Source organism: Chanos chanos, chromosome 2 (assembly GCF_902362185.1).
Source record: "Chanos chanos chromosome 2, fChaCha1.1, whole genome shotgun sequence".
In the NCBI taxonomy this organism is placed as follows: Eukaryota; Metazoa; Chordata; class Actinopteri; order Gonorynchiformes; family Chanidae; genus Chanos; species Chanos chanos.
Window position 1 is genome coordinate 23,111,379 of NC_044496.1, and position 22,958 is coordinate 23,134,336.

The 22,958-nt window shown below is 40.6% G+C and overlaps 1 protein-coding gene across 3 annotated transcripts in view; it reads right to left on the reverse strand.

Moving 5' to 3' along the window:
* Positions 1–291: 291 nt before the first annotated feature.
* The window catches only part of phkb (phosphorylase kinase, beta), a 54,134-nt gene continuing 31,467 nt past the window's right edge, over positions 292–22,958 (reverse strand). For 2 of the 3 annotated variants that reach the window (XM_030764628.1, XM_030764629.1), the window contains exons 15-31: positions 15,956–16,011; positions 15,207–15,300; positions 12,537–12,620; positions 11,357–11,461; positions 10,835–10,917; positions 10,335–10,425; positions 9,400–9,458; positions 8,712–8,874; positions 8,463–8,544; positions 7,810–7,867; positions 5,929–6,019; positions 4,300–4,502; positions 3,887–4,021; positions 2,585–2,714; positions 2,006–2,113; positions 1,640–1,780; positions 292–1,405 (exon numbers count right to left, since the gene is read on the reverse strand). In XM_030764628.1, coding sequence (XP_030620488.1) covers positions 1,268–1,405; positions 1,640–1,780; positions 2,006–2,113; positions 2,585–2,714; positions 3,887–4,021; positions 4,300–4,502; positions 5,929–6,019; positions 7,810–7,867; positions 8,463–8,544; positions 8,712–8,874; positions 9,400–9,458; positions 10,335–10,425; positions 10,835–10,917; positions 11,357–11,461; positions 12,537–12,620; positions 15,207–15,300; positions 15,956–16,011 — 1,821 coding nt within the window. In that variant the 3' untranslated portion in view covers positions 292–1,267. Of the gene's footprint in view, positions 1,406–1,639; positions 1,781–2,005; positions 2,114–2,584; positions 2,715–3,886; positions 4,022–4,299; positions 4,503–5,928; positions 6,020–7,442; positions 7,534–7,809; positions 7,868–8,462; positions 8,545–8,711; positions 8,875–9,399; positions 9,459–10,334; positions 10,426–10,834; positions 10,918–11,356; positions 11,462–12,536; positions 12,621–15,206; positions 15,301–15,955; positions 16,012–22,958 lie in introns of all 3 variants that reach the window. The other variant, XM_030764630.1, reaches the window with a different exon arrangement.

The window sequence follows — 22,958 nt, forward strand, 5'->3', positions numbered from 1 at the left end:
TATTTCAAGATATACTTATCTCTGAGTTGTCCATGAAGCCCAATCAGGATCTTGTGTTATTTGGTTGGTTGTTTGCCTAAAACATTCTTTGTACAAACCAGTCTGCTCAGTCCGGACCTTTGGGGTTGGAGCATTTAAACATTTGAAAAAATCTGCCCTCAAGGTTAGTGTTAGGGTTAATGCTTTGGAGCTGCCAAAAAGCTTTCTGTTCTATTCCACGGACACGCGTAGGCGTTACTGGTTGGGTCCGATACAAAACACACAACTTCACCTCAGTAATGTCACAGAGCATTTGGGGAAAAACCGTTTCCAAGTTTATTTTGATGTATTCAAGACATTCTACAGTACACTCACACTGAATGACAGAGGTTCACTGTAACAGATGTTTGTAGGTGAATTCTCATTGAAGCACTTTCGTGGGGTTAGAGGGTAACACTTTATTTAATAAAGGCCAGTAAGCAAAGAAATCCTCTGAAAGGACACACAGAAACTGGAAGAGCACCTGAACATATGCATTCAAACTCGCATCTTGGGCATGGATGGCAGAAACATGAATAAATTAATCAAGAGGCATCTGTCAATTTTTCTGCTTTCCTTCTGCCAGCAAACAGACAGGAAAAATAATATAAACCCTTAATGTCAGAAAATTAAAGACACATACACTATATATTGTGCCTATATATACCCACACACACACAAATATATATATAGAAGCACAATATGTTACTAAGACTCTTCAACACTCCTCTCTTCCTGTGTGCACAACATGATGGCACTCAAACATATCTATCCATCACACTGTATAATCAACAACAAAGTCATGCCATGCAGAACGAGACAAATTCATGCAGACATGTAAGAGCCAAAGGTATGAGAAAACAGGTGTTCTGGTAAGAAGGCCCCAATATCAGGCAAAACTGGCTGGAGTAGGCTAAGTGTCGTTCACAATACATGGAAAAAGATACACATTAGGCTGATGTAGTATATGAAGAATGAACAGCCTTTGTAACCCTAAGAAAAAACAAGTACACATGTGTTTGTGAAATTTGGATCTAGCACTCGTTAACTCAAAGCCAGGTCACTACAGCGAACATGGCACATGGCCAGAGTTCAATTATGTTAGCAGGATTAATAACCTGAAAAGCGAAAAACATTAAAAAATAAAGATAGAGCAGACTAAGGTGGGGTAAATAACGTGGGGTTATGGCGTAGGATAGAGGCGTTCAAAGTGACTGATGAAATACTGGTTGTATTGTGCTGGATGGTTTTAGCTGACAGAACATGGGTCATCTTTGCTGGGCTTCACATCTCCCTGCAGCAGCTGAATCATCACAGCTTTCGTCAGATAACTGGAGGTACCTCTCTTCCCCAGAGGAGGGGTATTATAGAAGGCCTCCATGTCATCCTGCCGAAAACACAAGGCCAAGGTCATTTCAGCAACAAACATGCCAACTCTGTTTTTTTTCTTAGACTCTTACCCAACTTAGTACCATTTCATGTGTAATCTTGTAACAGATAAGCAATGGTAAGACACTCATGTCCACGTAATACTAAAATATGACATTATGAATTACAACAATGGTAAAAGGGAACAAAGAAAAAAGATTTTTCCAAACTGAGTCATAAAAGTTCCACTTACCTGCTTCTCAATACCCTCCATATGGCCGCGGTCTCTCTTGAAGTCACTGAAGGCATCTTTAACCAGTTGGTCCAAATCCACTGTCTCCTGAAACTCCAGTTCAGGATTTCTCTCCAGCACAATTGACACAACCATCAGTAGCTGCAAACAGGTCAGGATAAACAACATTGTGGACAGCACAGACCAATAAAAAAAAAGCAGATGGTTGAAGTCAGACACTCTTTTTATATATGCTTTTTGTTTTATAATGCAGTGATCCACAACCAAACCATTCCAGATGTAAGCTCTGTATTTTAGCACTGCGTCAATAGCATCTAACACTCATGTCCAGCGAGACATGGGTTGAAGGCCTAGTTTCAGCCTTACCTCCACTATGATCTGCCTGTACTCGGGCAACACAACGTTTTTCAGCGTGTCCTCGACCAGCAGTGAGAAGTTCATCTCATACATGGTCATGTCTGACAGTGTGGGTTGCTATAAAAGGGAAAGGGAAATTTAAGAAAATAAAGAGCTGAAAAGCTGCATCGTGCAATGCGTTACTGAATAAAACTGCTGAATTGTTCCATCTGCACTTCGATTTTACAGAAAGATAAGCATGCACTTAGGTACACTTCATCTTACAATGTTCCCCTACAATACCCCCCCCCCCCAAACACTTTCAGTATGGGGACCTTCCATTCTTTCCAACCAAGAAGGAATTTTGAGTATCTATAATATACTTACTGCAAGAAGAACAAAAAACTAGGGTAAAATAAAGTATACTTTAAAAAGACATGATATTAACTAAACGTGTTCAGCACCTTTTTTTGACATGGTTCAAAGCTCGTTATAAGAAGAGCGATAAGACAAATCGTCTAAGCAGCTTCATTACAGGCCTGTAGTCCAGTTTCCATGGTAAGGTAATTAATGTTATCATTTCAGAGCAAGGCCTTCAGAACTGCCAACCTGGGGGAGATGTTCTCCGCTGACTGTGATGCCATTACGTGTCCTCTCCAAAATTTGCCATACACGATCATAAAAGCCCAGAGGAGTACGGTTAAGGGAGCCATCAATCTGACGCCTGTTAAGCCAAGTCCTGGAAATGGTTACCAAAAACAAAAAAATATTGAAAAAGCCCATTGCATCTGGAATTGAGACAGGAAGGGTCTTGCAGTTTCCAGGTAATGAATGTGAAGGTCATTTAAAATTCATTCAAATACATTTTTTAAATATACACCCAGTGGTTGGTCCATTAGAAACAGCTGTCAGTACTGAGTCTGAATTCTTCAGCCTGAATTCCGTAGGGCATAGATTCTACAAAGCATCAGACATGTCCGATACTGCTCCGTACTGATGAGATGGTCGTTTAGATGGGAAAGTAGTATTTTCATGCTACAAACAACCCATACCATCCTCCCAAAGATACTCTACAGGCTGTGAAGCCCATTCAAATGAAGTCAAGATTCACTGCCATTTGCTTGGAACCATTCTGAGTAAATAACACCTTAGTGACATGGTGCACTGCTGGAAGTATTTAGAGTGTTTTTCTGCCATGAATGCACTGGACAGAACAGTACTCAGACTTGCTGTTATGTTAACTTTTACTCAGCTGAGACTAAAGGACTTAACACGTGACAGAAAAAAAAAACATTATCTATGCTATTACAATGCTGCTAGCAGCCTGCAACATAAACATGGGCTTATATATGCTGCTTATGTCCAACCCTGACTATGCTCAGAATGATGCAACATTGTCAGAGCAGGAAATGGTTTTCCACTCCTGAACTGTCGAGTATTACCGACTGCAAGCTCTGCAGAGCAACTGGTACGTCTGGCACCAACAAACGGACCTTAAAATCACTTTTGCCCATTTACAAAGTTCAGTTAAACAGCACCTGAATCCACTGGTGCCACTCTGCCTGAATTATACCACAAGGCAGGGTCATGTAGCTCAGGATACATTTTTGTGAATGGGTTGATGTATTTAATGTACTGCCAGTTGAGTTTATGTCCAGGCATTTTCTGTTTTTAAATTGCCTAGTTCAAGGGGAAGAAAAACACAAGACACAGTTGGCTCCGGAATAAGTAAAACTGAACAAATGTGAAAAAAAATCCAAATGTTTGATCAGGACTTCTAATAATTAACCCCAGCACTCCTGTCTAATTTCTGAAATGGCGTATTCCATATGCTGTGACATCCCAGAGTGATTTGCCAGTAGTAATAGATGTAAAAGGCTAGTAACAGAGATACAGAGGTAGTTGCTGTACCTGCCCGTCTGCTGTGGCTGGAGGACGTCCAGAAGCAGCTGTTTGACATCACTAGGTGACATCTGGTAAATGTCCTGTGGGGGCATATCTCCAGCACGAACCTTCAACTCTTGCCTCATTGCCTTGACGATCCACCTGGAGATCAAAATCAACTCTGCTCAGCAACCACATGGCTGTTCACAACAGAACTGAAGCTGCTTTCTGATATAACCATTGCGCTGTATCACATCAAGCAGGCCTCTGTAAACATTACCCTGTTTAAAAATACATACCATTTCCATTTGAAACTAGAGTACATGTTTCAGCATTGCAATATTCTACTGTTACTGAGTTACACTGGGGTGCAGACTTTTTGAAGTTAAAGAAGAGAGGAGGTTAACGAAAAGAGAGGCGGGGTGTTTGGGATGAGATACCCGATGCGGATTTTGAGCATGCCGCTGAAGAGCTCTGGGTTGTTGGATAAGATCCAGCCAATGTGAATGACCAGCTCCTGTTGTAGAACGGCCTCACGTTCCCCATGCGGACTGCACTTGCTGTAGATGATCTCCTTAATGACTGCTGGAGACAGTGGGTTAGAGATCACCTCTTCCTCGTGCCCAAAGAGCCCCAGCGTTACCTAGCAACAGAAGACCATGCCCAGCCTGCATCACCATGGTTACATCTATTTAGAGACTGTTATAGGTTTTTTTTTGTTGTTTTCCTTATTTCAATTAAGATGCCAGAAAGTCTGAACACCACATTGTTAACACTAGAGTCTGCCTGGAGCAAATTCTTAAAAAAAAAAAAAAATCTAAACTGATGCTAGATTTCAAACAAAATGTCCTGTGAGCAATGAAAGCCACATAGTTTGTGTCACAGTGTTATCAGCATAGCACTAAAGGATGAGAGACGCGTAAAATGGCCCATGTAGTTTTATGTGTAGTTTATAAAATCCACATTATGATGCATCTGTTTCTCCCCTCCCTGTATACTAGCTCCACTACATGGACGAACGTCTTCAAAAAAAATCATGTGCAGGGAGTAACATTACAGGATGATAATAACTGCAAACATCCATAAAGGCTTTTGTCATATTAAAAGACTGCACAAGATACCCTTCCATATGCCATAGCAGCTATTCTGTCCAAACTACATGATGTTCTGTGATATTCTACCGAAAAATGGACCACTCTCTATTGCCTCACACTCAATATCTCAATGGCAAATCTAATGTTCGCCTCAATTATTTATTTATTTGTTTATTTTCTGCTTCCATTTTTGCTTACAGCAGTCTGGAAGAATAGAGAGAGAGAGAGAGAGAGAGAGATTCATTTTTCTTGTGAGGACAAAACAATAAAAGCCTTGTTTTTTTGGGGGTTTTTTTTTTGGGGGGGGGGGGGTTATTTTGTTAAGTGTAAGCCAGAGACATACAGAGTAAACAAAGTTTTCCTTGTGTAATCTTCCCCATAACACCATGTCTACAACTCATACGGTGTATACAGCCCTCTTAGTATCTCTGTCTGATCAGTCATTCAACACTCAAGACTGGCTTTTGGAATCCAAAGGATTCAGTGAATGAAAGAGGCACATTAATCCATAGCAAAGAATTACAGTATTCCATTGAAAATGTTCAGTATATTTAACTAAAATTAGGAAGAGGGACCTCCAGTTCATCAAATTTGTAGTGTGTTAACAGGAAATTAAAATGAAAAGTAAAGATAGCAGCTTGAGCAGCTTGGTGTAGCGCAATGGGTTAGCCAACTAACAATGGACTACGCTGTGAGCTTGCAGCATCCAGGTCATTCAGAAGGTCAAAGTCCATCTGAATTGCTCTAATACGTACTGTGCTAACTTAAAAAAAAAAAAAAAGAATTGTGCCTGGGAAAAAAATGTTATTGATTGATAAATGGATGATCAGTGAACATTAAAATAGCTGAGAGAAGTCCCGATTGCTATTTAGCAGTCAGTGCGGATGAAGCGCTTGATGAAAATGTATGTGTTTTTTAAATATCTCTAATGGCCCTCTTGTTACCGCTCCTCTTCTCAAATTTTTTTCCACTTACCTGCTTGCCATGTACTAATATGCTAGTAATACTCGGGGCAAGGCTGTCCACTAGCTTAGTTAAGAGACTGGCAGCAAGGCGTACAACCGACCTGGTGAACAGAAACAAATAGATCCTCATAGAGGTGAAGACTCCCGCCCCTAACAATTCCCTCTGAAAAATATTTACATTCAACTGGGCCTGGACAACAAATAACAAATGATACGGTCCTGGTAAATCCACCACAAATCTGGTTGTGTGCAGTGTGCTATGTGCATCTTTTATGAGGTAGTGTATCTCTAAATAATGATCTATGGGATTCCCTGCATTGTTAATAAATAAAGTGCACATATGTAAGAATGATAGTGAGGTCTAATACATTCAAAGCATATTATTCGAGCGTTCTGTATCTAGAGTTGAGAAGATAGGAAAATCATTTTTCCTGAGAAACAAAATGTGCCAGCTGAATTCAACAGAAACTTTCAGCACCAACTGTCCAGCAGAACAATCCCACTTAAGACTCCAGCGCCCGCCTCCTGAATCAGTAAACACCCTCATCTAGCCCAGCAAGATGCTCATTTGAATAAATATCTACACGAAGAAGTGTTCCATAAACAAACTGAGGGCCTTTGTGGAATTAAAGCCATTAATATTCACAGGTTTTCCCCTCTGGGACTAAAAGCCTATCAGGAATGGATGATGCCGCGGAATAGCAAACTTGCATTGAGAATTCAGGTCCTGTTACAACCATTGTTCCTTGACTCAGACAATTAATTTTCAACATTCAATTATTTTAATGCTCTAAGCATAAATATTTTAATGTTCACTAATTTATGACATTGGAGACTTCCAGTGAGCCTCTGAATTTAACTTGTGGATTTCCTTAAACAAACAAACAAAATAAAAATGATAGAAAATTGATGAATGCTTACACCAGTGCACATAAAGTGAAGTTGCTTAGCAATATGCATAGACATGAACAAATTACAAGAGTAGCAGTCAACACCACACAAAAGAAGGTGGAGAAAAGGCAGCGTGTCACCCGGTAAATATGCCAGTGCGAATTTGTGATATTAATCCAGGGATTCTTGGCAAAGTAATGTCTGTCAAGTCTCTGAAGCTTCAGTTATTAATCCATGTTATGGGGATGAAAGAGTGAATTTAGATGCCAAGTTCATCGATTGAGTTTGGCTTTGGGGTCACTCCACTCCGCCTCAGAGGACACAATGACCTCTCAAAACTAATGCACGGCAACACATAAAATAACGCCACACAGCAAGAACTCTAATTTCTGTGAGCTTCCCTTGTGCCGTAAAAACACAAAAACAAAAGCAGAAATACACATTTATTATGAACAACAAAGACGCTTATAACCCAACTGCGAGTGAAATGTATAAACTTGAACAAAGGGAATCAGCAGAGAGGATGAGTTACGCACGCTGTCAAGTTAATGGAGAATTCTAGACACTCTAAGCGCTCTAGTGCTTCACAACAGTCTACACATGCAGAGGCGAGGAACTAAAATGGTCCATTACCTGTTTGCCATGGACCAAGAGAGTAGTTATGTGAGGTGCTATAGAACTGGCAAATCTCTGGCAAACTGCCGCAGTGTAACGTACCACCAGCCTACATGAGGGGGGATGAGCATGTTTGAAAAGAGTTTGGGTGTGTTTTCTCAGAGGGAGGGGGTTACATTTAAAATGGACAGACAAAAAGAGGTAAAAAAGAAGAAGTGATAGTGTTACCATAGAGATAGGGTCTTATAAACTAATGTATGGCACTAGTATGGCTTAGAGGAAACATGATGACTAAATAAGCACAGTCCTGTCATATTTTGTATGATGAAATGATGTTTCTATAGTGAGAGTGGGATTGAAGAGGTGAGTAAAAGAGATCGCTGACCAAAGTTTCCTGCTGCCCGCTTGTCTATAGATTCTCTCCAGCTCATCTTTGAGGTTCTCTGCGGAAACCAGAGAACAGACACTGTTAAACAGAAAGGAGACTAAAAAATAAATAAATAAATAATACAAAATAAAAAATAAACAAACAAAAACAAAGCACAACCCAATAGCCAGTGGCATCTCAGTTATCGCATTAAAATCTAATTTCATCAGGCACCTATAGTTACATCATATCTGAAACACAGCCAACTAGATGTGTCAGTAAGTTTCAAATTGTAGCGTTTGTAGAGTCAGAATCAGACATGGTGCACGGCTGGAAAAAGCCGATGACAGTTCTCAGATTACTGAAAGTGATTTTTTAGCGTATTAATAGGTAAGGATTTAATCATGTGGGCTAAATGGATGTAGACACATAGAGAGGTTTCACATGCGAACTAGAGAATGGGTCCTCTTATGATCACATGGCAGTTTTATTAGCTCAGAAGTGCTCTGATGTTACAGTCTGAGTGTTTAAGCCTTTCCTAAATTAATGACATTGCACTGGGGCTGATCGAGTCCTTCCGTGCTACAGTCGAGCCAAAATTTTAACTTTCAGGCGGCAACTCATGCTTTTGATGTCTGTTTAGGATGATGCTCGTTTTATTTTCTGCCTACCATCTCTGGAAAAGAAGTCAGGTCCCTCCTTCCTGAGGAGAATATTAGCAAGCACTGCCTGAGAGGCCAAGCAATTGCAATCCTAATATGACAAAAGAGAGAGAGTGAGCCATGTGGCAGTTCAGAGTCACTCGTGTGCACATACACACACACACACACACGCACACACGCACGCACGCACGCATGCATGCACGCACGCACGCACGCACCGTAACATATATGCACGCCCTCAAAGCTGAGTCCACTCACATTGAACTTTTGCAGAATCTCCTCAGTGGGTTTATGAATCCACTTCTGGATGTCGATCTCAGGCTGCTGCTCCAGGTCAGAGACATTGGGTGTGCTGGTCTGACGTTTCACCTTTGAGTGTTTGGGTAGCTCCAGCTCCTCAAAGCTCTTAAACTCTGGAATTCTGGGGAAACAAAAGCAGAAAAAAAGGGCTTCATTTGCCTTAGCTTCATGCGCTAAAAAAAAAAAGACCCAGCATGAACTGTGTAGAAACACACATAGTTTTAGACTTTTAACAACCCCGCAATTCTGGAATGGCCAATTCCCTACTATCCTACAGCCTCTAGATGAAGTAGATTCACTTCCCTACTATTCTATTACTATTCTAAGTCTCTAGATTAAGATTCTAAGGCTCACATGGAGTGCAGGGCAATGTACTGCAGTGGCGGCAGCAGGGTACCCCCCCCCACCAAAAAAAAACAGATTCTCTTAAATTTTATATTCTGTAGGTAACAATGAGCATACATATAATTTATGATGCAAAGAGGGAAGCTTGTGTAACGTAGTGAGGTAAAAATAAAAGCATTCTAACCAAGGGTTTCATGCAGAGAAAGCATGTTGGATAGCATATTGAATACAGAGTCTGCATCAAGAAAGGTATGTCATGGATGCAAACAAAAATGGATGGGACACGGAGGCGGTTTCATACTCAGCCTCATTGACACGCAGAAAATCCAGCTGTTCCACCATAGCTCCAGATATCAAAGTCTGCCAAATCCCACCATTGGACAGCAACAGGAAGGCAACATCAGTGTGGAAGGACATGAGAAGCACGGGCAGATATGCAGTATGATTAGCACTAAGGTAAGAAAACCCTAAGAACACAGTCAGACACACGAGCAGCCATATGGCAACCTGACAGAGCTGTGAGGCTGCATAAATATTTCCAGTCACATCAGTAAGGAGGTGGATAGTTACAGCCCACACTATGATTCCTGCCAACCTGCAGCCTTTCATATGCAGCAGCGAGATATGACAGCGCAACGCAGGGACCATATCAATGAGATCAACTACAGCAGAGGGAGTTTTTTTTTTTTTTTTGGGACCTGGGACTTGTTTTCAAGGCCAGTGTACAGACTGGTGTGTGTGTGAGAGAGAGAGAGGGCCAAAATTCTAGAAAATTCTTACATTACCATTTGGATACGCATCAAAATCTATTTAGCTACATTCCAACTAATTAAAACACATAATGGAGATAGCTTTTAGTTTCACAGCAAAAATTGTTTTTTTTTGTTTTGGTTTGGTTTTTTTTTTATACGGTGGTGATAATATGATTCACCGATATCTCTCAAAGTATCTGGGTTCAGTCAACTGTTACAAGAATTTGTGTGTGTTATACTTCTGCGCAGCATAATAAAATATGTTACGGAAAGCAAAATAGAAGGGTTTTTTTTTTTCTTTTTTGGAAAACTTATATGGTATTGATTGGCCTCATTTACTCAGGATATGCTTCAAAATATTGAAAAAGCAAGCTAAATTAAACTAACTAAGCATCTGAACTTAGATGAACTGGACGAGTATAATACTGCTGGGTGTAATCTGTGATATTTCTTCTCACAGTGTGGATGAAAGAAAGAAACATACCTGCAGTCTGTCCACATGAACCTTTACTTCTCCAAGACTGCCCTTCTTAAATGATGCTAACATGTCCAACACTGGGTTGAAGCGGCTCCCCCTGGTGGGAGGACAGATATCATCCATATACAAACCAATACAGACTAACAAATGAGAACCGTATTCAGAGCAAACTCTGACATTACATTTTGCATGTACAGTCACAATTTTGAAAAAGTCTCATCTGAATTGGGCTCTGAACAATGACAGTTGCTGTCGAATGTCAACAGTTGTCCACATATGACTGGCTGGAATTCATTCAAAAATGTATCAGCATCCAATTAACCAGGATTACAGACTTAACATGAATCAAATGTTTACAGCATGGTTAAACTCCACCTAAAAACCCTTGTCTGATGTAAGAGTTTTCTCTAACATGGCTGTAATCCCAGTGTGAAGTGACAGAGACAGAGACAGAGACAGATGTGCTTGATGCATGTGTTGACCAGGCTAATGACAGCAGGCCATACTTAATGTTATCCTCTCTGATGAGCACTAGAAAGAGTGGCCGCCCGGGCATTTTCCAGCTGTGCTTAATGAACTGCAACGCATTCTGTTCCCAAACACAACGCGCACACACGCACGCGCACGCACGCGCACGCACGCACACACACACACACACACACACACACACACACACATAGAGGGAGAAAGAGAAGCAGATGATATATCACTACCCAGAAAACAAATCAGTTCAACTGTTGATAATTATGGATAGATCCATATCTAATGCATATAACATACACTACAGATGACTATAGATGTACTCTTATGTGAAATGTCTGTCTGAAAAAGAAAATGTAACAGCATTTTTACAAAATGACATAAAAGGGATTACAGTGCAAGAAAATACAGTGCTCTTTGATATGAATATTGCCTTTGTACAATGTCACGCAATATAAAGGTACAGAAAAAATGAAACTTGAGTCTTTGTAGTGTGTTGAATAGGCTGTTGCTCTCTTTAAGGCCAGTGAGGGGTGAAATAAGCTCACCTTGATGTCATCTATCAGTAGCATGACATCCTGTGACAAGTAGAAGTCACTGAGATCAAAGACAATGGGGTAGCACACGACTGTCTTCCCCAGAATGCGATAAATCTGTAAGAAGGAGAACAGACGCAGCACATTACTCGAGACAAGACGGATGAAGGTGTGGCACTGACATATATGCTACCGTGGACAGCACATAAAACAAGTCATCCATTTAAAACAGGTATACACACGCTGATATGCAGGGACACACATCACACATCTCCGCTCCTTTGGTGACTTAGTAACATGTACATAATCCACAAGACTGCTTTCTCTGTCCCTGAAGTGAAAATATTCTTTCTTATAGACACACACACACACACACACACACACACACAGCTCACATAATGACCACTTCCAGAGGACATCAATATGCATGAATGCTCAATTATTCTTTGTGTGAGCAGTATGTTGAGGCTGGTGATTGATTTCTTTAGTCATTTGGCTGTCTCTTTCGGGTTTGGGCTATCTGAGGCAAAATCCGCTAATAACTGATTTTTATCAGCCATGACCTTCACTGAAGAAAAATGCCAAGCATACAAATTAGAACTGAAAAGGGAACAAAAAAATTGAAGCCAAAAAGAAAAAGAAAGGAAAAAAAAAGCATAAGATGGATTGCTCAGCGTTTAATAGATTTAAAATCTGTTGATAAATATAAATGGTAAAACAGCAAGGCACCGAAAGGCAGTGGAGCCCGCTGTAACGCTAGAGCAAATCTGTTGGACTTGGCTGTGATTTGCAGATATGTACAATGACTAATGACAGAAAGATGGAAGGCACGAGGCCATGGAAAAATGATTCCCTTACATATATAGATGCTACACTGAATATGAGATGGAAATGGAAATGATGTTTGCAAAAAGAACTATACTTTCCTTTAGAACTTCATAGGCCCATGCAAGGTTCAGTATAGAGTAAAAAAAAAGGGAGTCGGGAGAAGTTGAGATGTGATGTTGTCTGTCTGCATTTCCCACGAGATATGTGAATACACTGGTACATGTATCTCAGCGGAGATGTCAGTGTGTGCACATGTCTAGTCAAAGGTGAGTACATGTGTGTGTGTGTGTGTGTGTGTGTGTGTGTCATGTGAGATGAGATGTGATGTACACACGAATGCCTTGGGTGCAGTAGGTATGCTCACCTTACAGGTTCCTATGCAGCCTACTGGTCTCTCTGGACGTCCACTCAATCCTAGTTTCTTATTAATGGCCAGGAATCGATATGCCTACAGAATCAGAGAGAGAGAGAGAGAGAGAGAGAGAGAGAGAAAGATAATAAGATAATTCATGAAACTTGCTTCGGTAGCAGTGAACATCTTGCCATTAGATTCACCATTTGCCATTAGATTATGGTAAATGTTAGGCAATTAGGGGCTTTATTGTGTGAAAGTGGAATTGAAATCTGTAGGCAATAGATGTGACAAGAACTGTCCGCCGCCTCATTTTTATTGACCACGGTTTGCAAGTATTTTATCATTGGTAGTGAGAAGTAAATAGTTAAATCCTTTCATGATTTATAAGGATGCACATTCTCACTCTCTTGCTTCTTAGGAAAAAAAAGAAAAAAAAAAGAAAAAAAAAAAAAGTTATGAGCAATATATTCAGTATGATCAAATAAATTCTGCTGAACATGTATGGCCCCTCTCTGCTTTGTGGTTAAATGTAAGAAGTAACAGTGTGAATGCTAACTTAGCAGAGGCAGCATGATCGATACCACTTCACATGGCAACGTGGATAAAAGCATGTGCTCAGCTTACATTTTACACTGCGGAGTCTATAAAGCCAATACACGGCTACCTTGAGAGAATCCTCCAAACACAGAGAGAGAGAGAGAGAGAGAGAGAGAGAGAGAGAGAGAGAGAGAGAGAGAGAGAGAGAGAGAAAGAGAGAGAGAAACACCACGTCAAAGACTGTGCTTGTGCGCAGGGAAGGGCTGTAAATGCCAATTACCCAACCCGATCAATTGTCAGCACCGAGACCCTCTGTAGCCAATCAATAGTTTCTCCTCATCACTGTCTCTCACTGTAGGAAATCTGTGTAGATTTGTGTGTGTGTGTGTGTGTGTCCCCTGCATGTATTCACAGTTTGCATGTATCTTTCATGGGAACGTTGAGCTGCATTTCTGCTCTACACACACTGGATGGAGCTCTGTGTCTCTTGAACCTTCCTTCTGCTCTCGACTCTATTACCAAAGTAATGTGGAAACAAAAAAGTGAGACAGCACAGAATCAGCTCTGTAGTGTTCAAAAGATGAGTTCATGCATAACCACAAAACCAAAAAAAAAAAGTTGTGTTTGCGTTCACTAAAATTGCGTAACAAATTCAGCCACTGGCGAGGAGGCCCATTTTGCAGAGGCGTCTGTGAAGACCTTTGTACCACCAGTCTCCTGTGTTCAGAATAGCAATGAGGAGTGGACACGACTCACAGAAAAGCTTTTTTTTTTTTTTTTTAAATGGGACTTTAAATGGGAAAACTCTTACAGACGATCAAATGACACGACCCATGTTAAAAGTGTGACAGCGATCTAAGTAGGAGGGGGCTAGGCTGAGCACACGTAATATGAACAAACAGTATTTTTTTTTTTTACTTGGAACTTTAACTGTAATGCAAAAAAAATCATATACGTATATATTTACAAAACAAAACAAAACTAATAGGTAATTGTTGTATTCAGAGACAGAACAGACATCATTCTGGGGCTTATTAATGTGGTTCTAAATCTTTCTAAAACTCTGAAGCAGGGGAAACGTTTCCTGGTGTTATTTGTCCTTGTGGCCTTAACATTGTGGTGCACGAGTGCCAGACTGCTGCAGAGAGACGCAGGATGCATTCAGGAGGTGTTTCAGAAGAGCAAACAAATATTATTTTAGTGTCAGGATGGCGTAGGGTCCTGTGATGAGGCAGATGACACACTGACAGAGGGAACTGGTGCTTTCCTGATGGCCAGAGACTACTAAACACAACCAACTGGCCCAGAGCAGTGAGGTAAACAGACCTGCACTGCCTCACACTGAATTAGCATCTCCAGAGAGGGAAAAGGAGAGAGAGAGAGAGAGAGAGAGAGAGAATTTCATATCCAACGTGCTACCCTTTCTCTTCCTTTCTCTCTCTCACTAACACAGCATGCCTAGCCCTTGGGAGGGAAAAAGAATATAATACTGCACATTCAGGATGTCATATTACTCTGCAGAAAATAGCATGTTCCACTGACAGCATCCACCCATACATGTACACACGCGCACGCACACACTCACACACACATACTCATTCACACACTCGTACACTCACACACACACACACACGCACACACACGCACACACACACACGCATGCACTCACACGCACACTTTATCCATTACTCAAATACACACATACAGGTTTGCAGCTATCCTGTAAAACAAAGCTAGACCTGAGCATTCACCCTGTACTTGGAAAATTCACAGTAAAAACAATGCATGATATTACCATATGATATTGACTTGCAACTTTCCGTGCCAAGTCACTGAATGACTTTCTGTAACACAAAGACAACCAGCTGGCTTCTGAGCCAATCTGACCTTTTAAACTTTGCTCTAAATAGGATTCATCTAATATTTTGATCTATTATTTTTAGTGTTTCAGTGACTTGACTTAATCACTGACTTACTCATCGACTGATTGGCACAATGAATTATGTAGCAGTAGATTCTGGCCGAAGGACTGATTGATAATCTGTCCACTGGTATAGTGGATTGGCTGTCAGTTTAATTGAACTGCCTGTAAGATTTGTGAATTGGTTTGACTGATGGATTGGGTGGACGGTAGATGAATACCTTCACCAGCTCTTTCTGAGGCCAGATCTGAATAGGCTCCACCTGCTGGGGTGTCTGGGTCTGGATCCCATAGGTGCTCAGAAAGACCTGTAGCCTGAAGACACACAATGAAAATATTATAAGTGTGTTAAGTATGAGGTTCAGAAACATACAACCTTTTGAATTATTATGTTATCCAGTTAAACATGCAGTTATAATTCAAACACTTGTACTACAAGTGCAAAGATTGGGGCAAATTTTATCTTTCTTTGTAAGTTTTTCTTACAATTTTTATCATCTCTTTGATAAATAAAAACAAATAAATAAAATAATAATCAAAGTGAACTCGGGTTTATGAGCGGTCAAAGAAATCTCGGACTTTTCAGAGGAGGCTGGTGTCTCCAGGACAAGTAATTGGTGGATGCGGTTGAGCAAGACTGCGAGGAAGGTTGGGGTAATGTTGATTAAGAGATGTAGTCTTGAGTGTGAGGTTAAGTGGTAAGGGTGAACAGTGTTAAATGAGTAGCAGAGCGGGATAACTGGCTTCAGCCGGCCGGTCGACCTCTTTCACCTCACGCTCTCATCAGCACACAACTAAATGAGTGTGTTGATAGATGAAGCCTACACCCCGGCCGGGTGCTTAATGGGCTTGACGCAATGAGCTCATGAAGGAAGAGAGGGGAGAGAGAGAGAGAGAGAGAGAGAGAGAGAGAAAGAGTAAGAGAAAGAGATTGGGGGCATATGCAAATCTCTTGTAGACCCGAACATACCTGTGACTCTCTGCAATCAGGGCAACATGGATCACCACGTCATTCTCAATAGGGCCCTGGACAACACAAGAAGAAAGACACTTCTTTTTTAGAGAGCTTTTAGGATAGGAATGAGCGATATGGACAAAAAAATCCCATCATGATAGTCTGACAAAATATTACCATCACTGTGTAACCCACAGTATGAAACATGAAAAATAAATGAACTGTAGAATGACATTTTGGTCACTTCTGCACATTTTTATGATCACTTACAACAACAAAAAAAAACCCAGACTACCCCAAGCATTTATGGTAAATTCTAGCAGTATATTTTCATTTTAATCTAAATCAGCAAGTGCATTCGAAGCATAGAACGCTGTAGCTGGCAAATTGGTTTTCATGACAAAAGCACTCTTTAGATGATGGAAGAGTGATGCCTGTATTATGATGTCTAAGGTTCTGGATGATGTGCTTTCCATATTGTTACAGCGGCATACTCCCAGGACATTGCCCAGCTCTACGCCAGGTTTCAAAGAGGAGAGGAGAGGAAGTACTTCAGTCACCTAAGGTGAGAAGTGCTATCTGTGACATTTGGGAAGCAGTACAATCAGACAAAAGATGTGAGGGGGAGAATGGAAAAGTAGTTGGAATAGAAAAAAAAGAAAAGCAGAACAGCTAGGGAGAGAAAACAGACTTCAAGAGGAGCAAGGTATAGGCTACCAAGTCATAGAAAAGAGCAGAATGAGAGAGAGAGAGAGAGAGAGAGAGAGAGAGAGAAAGAGGAGAGAGAGAGAGAGGAGAGAGGGAGGGAGGCAGGGATTGGGGAAAGAGAGCGAGATTAGAGATCAAAGCTGCGGCTTTTACGATAGCTCATTACAGCAGTTTGGAGTCAGTAATGGAGTAATTTCACCAGGATAATGAGCTACTGATTGGTGAAGGTTTGAGTCAGGTCACATCAATCAGCTGCAAAAAAAAAAAAAAGAAAAAAAAAAGAAAAAAAAAAAGAAAAACAACTAGCAACAAACTGCATTTGCATGTGGAGCAAGCAACCATCTTCACTATCCGTTTGAATAATCAAAAAGTCTCTATTTAACACAAACACGCATTAGCAACACAATGCTACAGACCCACCTGTCATGCATTAAAATCACCATGCTCTGCAGTTGAACAGGTTAAGGTCAGGACTGTTGTACTTATCAATTTTGCATGAACCGTGTTTCCATTAATATGATGGCAGTGCTGGCATCGCCTGGGCGTGTTGCATTTGTTTCCTTTGAAGCGCTTTGAGATAAGTGGTGTGTAAATAGAACAAATGGCACACTTTAAGAGATGAGACACAGTGTGACTGTTATTATGAGGGGGCTGTGCCGTGACTCATCAGCGGCATGTTCATCAGAGGCTTTGCTCCCTAATTTTGCCCTGCAGGAGGCCCAGGGATGGAGCGGCCATTTTGTCAGAGTGAAAACGAGCAGGTTTGAGCTCATAGCCCTTGGTATCATCAGTTGGAGGTGTGTGTGTGTTTCAGTGTGTGTTTGAGAGAGAGAGAGTGAGAGAGAGAGAGAGTGTTAAGAGATCTTGTTTGATTAATTGCGAACAGAAGCCTCCAAAACAAGGCCATGGAAATTGGCTTCATTAGCATGCCGCTCCTAAAACAAAGAGAGAGCCTTTGAAGAGGGGGTGAAAGAGACAGATTGAAACATTTGGAAGAAAATAAGTACAGATTTTTGACTCAAAACTTAAAGCAAAGAGCTTTACTCTACAGTCTGTAGTGAGATGTTGGGTGGGAAGAAGCAGACTTGCGCACTATGTGTAGGGGTGTTGGTATTGACAGCTAACATGAATCCCACGGTGCCAGGAGGTGGAACAGTTGACATCAGATGGAAGAGGACACAAAGTAGACACAAACACTAGAGACAGACCTATCATGCTACTCTACTCCAACTCCATGCCGCTAAATAATGCTAAAGCTAACTTATGTGCTGTAATGAACAAGCAGGGATATCATGAGCCTGTAAGGAAAAAAAAAAAAAAAAAGACAAAGAGCTGTGTTTATTTATAGCTCCTCTGAGTCAGACTGAATTACGCAAGTAAAAAAGAGGTACACGGCCCTGAAGCCAAACAAGAAAAGGACTAAATAGTTACAGCTCAACTCTACCTTTTGAGTTGAACCCATAACATACAGCGCTGAGTGAGAAAGAGTATCTCTGAACCAAAGTGAGAGCTCTCAGGTTCTTACTCTGCACAGATGTGTGTTAACTTTTTGTAAAAAATCATTTTCGTGTATTCACTAATCAGCAGTTTGGACCATCCGCCTACACATACGTAACCGTGGTTGTTCACTATCCGTCACTGTGATAATTAATTCTGCTGGATTAATAAACTGCCCCTGTTGATATCCTGTCAAACTAATCACCAAAATTTTTGTGAACACTCCTCTTCCAGTAAAGCCAAGGATTTTATTTAACTGATAACGCTTCCCTACACAGGCATGGTACACTCAAACCCCTTTGTCTGCACTGAGTTCAGAGGTAAAGACAAAGACGACTCCCTCAGTGCCACTGAATGTCACTGAGAGGAAGAGCCAGAGACAATGTTCTTTATTTATGTCTCTGTTGGTTTCCATTTAGACAAATGACAGTCTCTTTTAATAGCACTATAGAAACCTCAAGCACTCTTCTTTGAAGGTGAGTCAATATTTACCTCCCTGCATCAGGTCCCTCCTCCACAGCAAGTTGAGTAATAGCAGAACTAATAAATTGAAGACAGCAACAACTGTCAAAAAAAAATATGGGGCAAATTGGGATTAATGTTCTTCCCACGCAGTTCAACGTTTCTTCCATGGCTACTGAGATAAAAAAAAAAAAAAAAAAAAAAAAAAAAAAAAGTTTAATAAATTGATGCCGGAGAAAAAAAGACATTTCTTTCCTCTCACTCAGGTAAGCAAATTGGCACAACCAATGACTCGCATCTCTCTGGATGACAAAGAAGAAAGCCAGTGGTGAAAAAAAAAAAAAGAGAGAAGGGGAAAAAAAAAAAAGCTCACTAAGGACTTCTTAAACGGCATCCTTAATGAATGAACTCCCTCACATTTAACTCCCTCACATTAAAGGCACTCACTTGCAACACCGGGGTTATGTCATAGAGAGCACTCCAGGTTTCACAGACTACGACCGTCTACTCGCAGGATCGAAACACACCTTGCTCTACACGGAACTTCCCAACATAGATGATAGCTCAACAAGCAAAGGGGCATTTCACTCCACTGAGCAGCTGGACAGTGTAATTGAAACAGAAGTGCTTATGCCAAGAGTCTGCTACTTTGTGGGGGTTTCAGAAGGCTCTAAAAGCCACTTTGGACATCGTCCTCAGGGTGTCATGTTAATTAAAATCAAAACCATTTCTTTTGTTTTGAAGACGTGCCATGAAAACATGTCCATCTGCTCTCAGCATAGTAAAATATTACCAAGTGAGGATGAAACATGTTGTAAACATACTGATGGTCCACAATATGAACTTTTTATTTAATGAAAATACACACTGCATACTGAATTTATTTTTATTGGTCTTCATATGATATTGGCTTTTTATTAACTACAAATCACATACGTGTTATTTCTAGGAGCAAAATTAGTGATACAATGACCTAGGTGTCATATGCTTTGGAGTGGATTCAGTATGACCTTGTTTTCTTTCTGATTTGTTTGTCCAGAAGATAGGAAGCGTGTGCCCAGGGAGGAACCTTGTCATCTTATTTCAGATTGTCAACCTCTTTTTTTTTTTTTCCTTTTTTTTTTCTTTAAGAAAATCAAAAGTTACAGGGAACCTTCTGTCCCCAAGTGCAATTTTGAAATTAACTTTTCACCCTTCAGGTTTCTTAGCAACAATATTATCCAATAAACAAGGATCAGCTAATGAGATAATACATCCAGTGAATCATACAGAGTTGAGTCTGTTTTCTTGTTGTTGCTGCAAGCATGCTTTGAGACTCCTGGTGAACTGAATAACCTCTATCTTCAAAAGTGTGGGACTTTTGATCTTTCTCAAACACATCTCAAAACCCACAAAAAGGTTCCAAAGATGCAGTTTAGTCTAGGTGTTAATGAGAGTAAAGGAACCTGCACGACGTTCGGTGTCAAAGAAAAAGCAAGGAAATTTACACACCCACACACACACACACCCACGCACACACACCCACGCACGCACGCACGCACACACACACACACACCCACATGCATGCACGCACTCACGCACACACACAGACAGACAGACACACACACACACACACACACACACAAACACAAACCTGTTTTTCTGAGTTGCATACCATTGTGGATAGAATTCTTATTCAAGGGGAAAAAGATTAGAAAATTAATTACCATGTATAACAAAGGCATGCATAAATAATTAATTATTCATAAGCATTATTTTCTCTGCGATCGCTGCTTCATGGATCACTGTATCGCATGTAATTATGTATGTGTGTATTTCCTTACCTATATATTTACTGAGTCTTATTCAGCTACACGTGACAATAAAAGAAAAAAAAATCAGGTCTTTCCATGTAGCATTCTGCATGTATGTGTCTGTAGTGAGGCAATACAATGTGAATAATATGTGATCAATACTGAACAACAGACCCAATTTAGTCAGACCCCCTGAAGTCCATGGTCTATGGTTACCACGTTAGACTGGCTAGTGGTGAACAGAAAAACAGTCTGCTCTCTTTGCTGAGCAACCAGAGACTAGTGTTTTGTAAAAGTAATTGACTTTCTCTTGATGTTGGGGAAAATGAGTGAATAGGGTACTTGTGGAGCTAAAAATATCAGAAAACACAAGAAGTCACAGTGTGTGTTCACTTAGTAGTCTAACACTATGAGGGAAAAGCTCATCTGATTAAAGCTGTCTTCTGTAGACTAAAGATTTTTACTGTTCCTAAGTATCACAGCTTTGCAAAGTGGCTCAGGGGAGGCCTGATTCAGTGATGTTCTTCAAAATGTTAATCTGTGCTGTTGGTTAGAGACCAGTTTTGGGCCCCTTTTAAGGTTTAATTTTTCACGTTCCCAGCCTTCATTTGGTGAAGTCTCAAATGAGGTGAATCAAAAAGAATGGAAAGAAAAAAAATGATAGGAAGAGAAAAGAAGAAAAAGAAGAAGAATGGAAAAAAACTGAAAAAAAAGCTTTCTCTGCTTTTCATATTTCTAAGTAAAATGAAAAAAGAAAAAAAAAAATGCTGATTTTCTGAAGCCTGTTGCAGATTTGAGATTGGAGCAGAGGCCCTATGCAACTGTGTGGGCTGAAGCACAATCACCTAAAAGAAATTGAAAAAAGGTGAGGATTGGATTTTGAGGAGCGTAATTGTGAAGGGAGCCTTGCTGTGAATTTGATACCCATCGTCCTCTCCAGGTAGACCGCAGGTATATTAGGTTGAGCCTGCAATCCTTATGACACAAGTAGAGAGAAGGAAAAAAATCAATTTATATTAAGCTGAAGCGAGTGAAAGCCTGGGCAGCGAGGTGCTTGTCAGCTCTGCTGTACGTGGTATTATTCTTATAGAGGTTTGGCGGCAGGTTATACGAGAGATAAGGAGGCTTGATTACAAAAGGCTATGAGCCGTTCCATACGTCCACTGGCCGATCCCTCGCATAGAGCCACTCGAAAACATGATGTTACTGTGTCAAACCCAGCTCTTCAAACACAATACAACCGCTCCGGGACGCGGAGCCGCACCTCGTAACGGATCTGACCCGTTTTAAAACCAGGCGATACGAGGAGACGCAGTTTTATCAGTACTGTTAGATGAGGAGTCTATCGCTGTCTTTGTCACTTGTATCATATCTATATTGGAGAATAATGAGACGCTTCAAACAGACTGCATTATGGAACAATATCCCGTGAGATGCATTAAGGGGAGAGAGAAAAAAAGAAAAAACCTTCCGAAGGAAAAACGTATGTGTCGTGACTTTGAAACAATTGGGAAACTGAGAAAATTGTAGGTTCAACTTACATCAAACTGTAAAGAACACAGAGTTTTGTGAGATCTGTTGTGTGTGAGTGTCTGTGTGTGTGTGTGTGTGTGTGTGTGTGTTTTTCAGATGTCCTCTCGTTATGCAAGAGTGATGTGGGTAAAGTAGAAATAGGCATAGTGTCTTTGAATTCATGAGTGTGCTGTGTGTGTGAATGTGTGTGTGTGTGTGAGTGTATGTGTGCATGCCTGTGTGTGGATGTGTTTTCAGACTGGCTGGCACTTTTTCCTTTTCCTCATAACCTAGTTTGAATTGTTCATGCCAGTGAATTTTAAGTCAAAGCTGCTTTAATTCAGCATTTGCTAACTGGGAGAACCAGTATATTAACCTGTAATATGGGAAATTCAGAGCAGCTTTAATTCTCTGCTCTAGTAGGTAAAGCAGACATTACGACTTTGCGCTTATATATTGTGTTCCATTAAGCTGTATGGGTGGTAACATCAGGGAAGAGCATGTGTGACCTGGTTATGAACCCATAGCAATGCTTACAATATCACTACAGTCATCCTCTGTCACAGAGGGTGGAGAAACAACACCTAGCACATATACTGTAACATCTCCATTCCCCTTGAGACTTTCTCTGCACATCAAAGCTAACTAAACATTTGGGAAGAAGACAGGAAGAAAAAAGGAAGAAAGAAAAATTTTTTTTAAAAAATGTGTGTATATATATATAATGTAATTAACCCCAAAAAGTGGAAGAGACGGATTAAAATACAACTTTCACAGTTCAGAGCTGACAATGGTTAAACTAAAGTCCACCCATCTGTATGATGTGGTAAGCTGCCTTTCAACAGTGCCTGCTCAAAGGCAAGAACTGTATTCAGTTTTGCCAGAAAATTTGACAGACTCATCCCTTAAGTTCAGAAAGGACCATAAAAATTGACTTTACCCAAAACTACTTCAGGATTCAGAAGATAAAAATGCACTTAAAAGTGACAGTATTTTTTTCACAGCACAATGAAGCGAATCCTCTAGCTAGCATTAGCTAGTGTCAG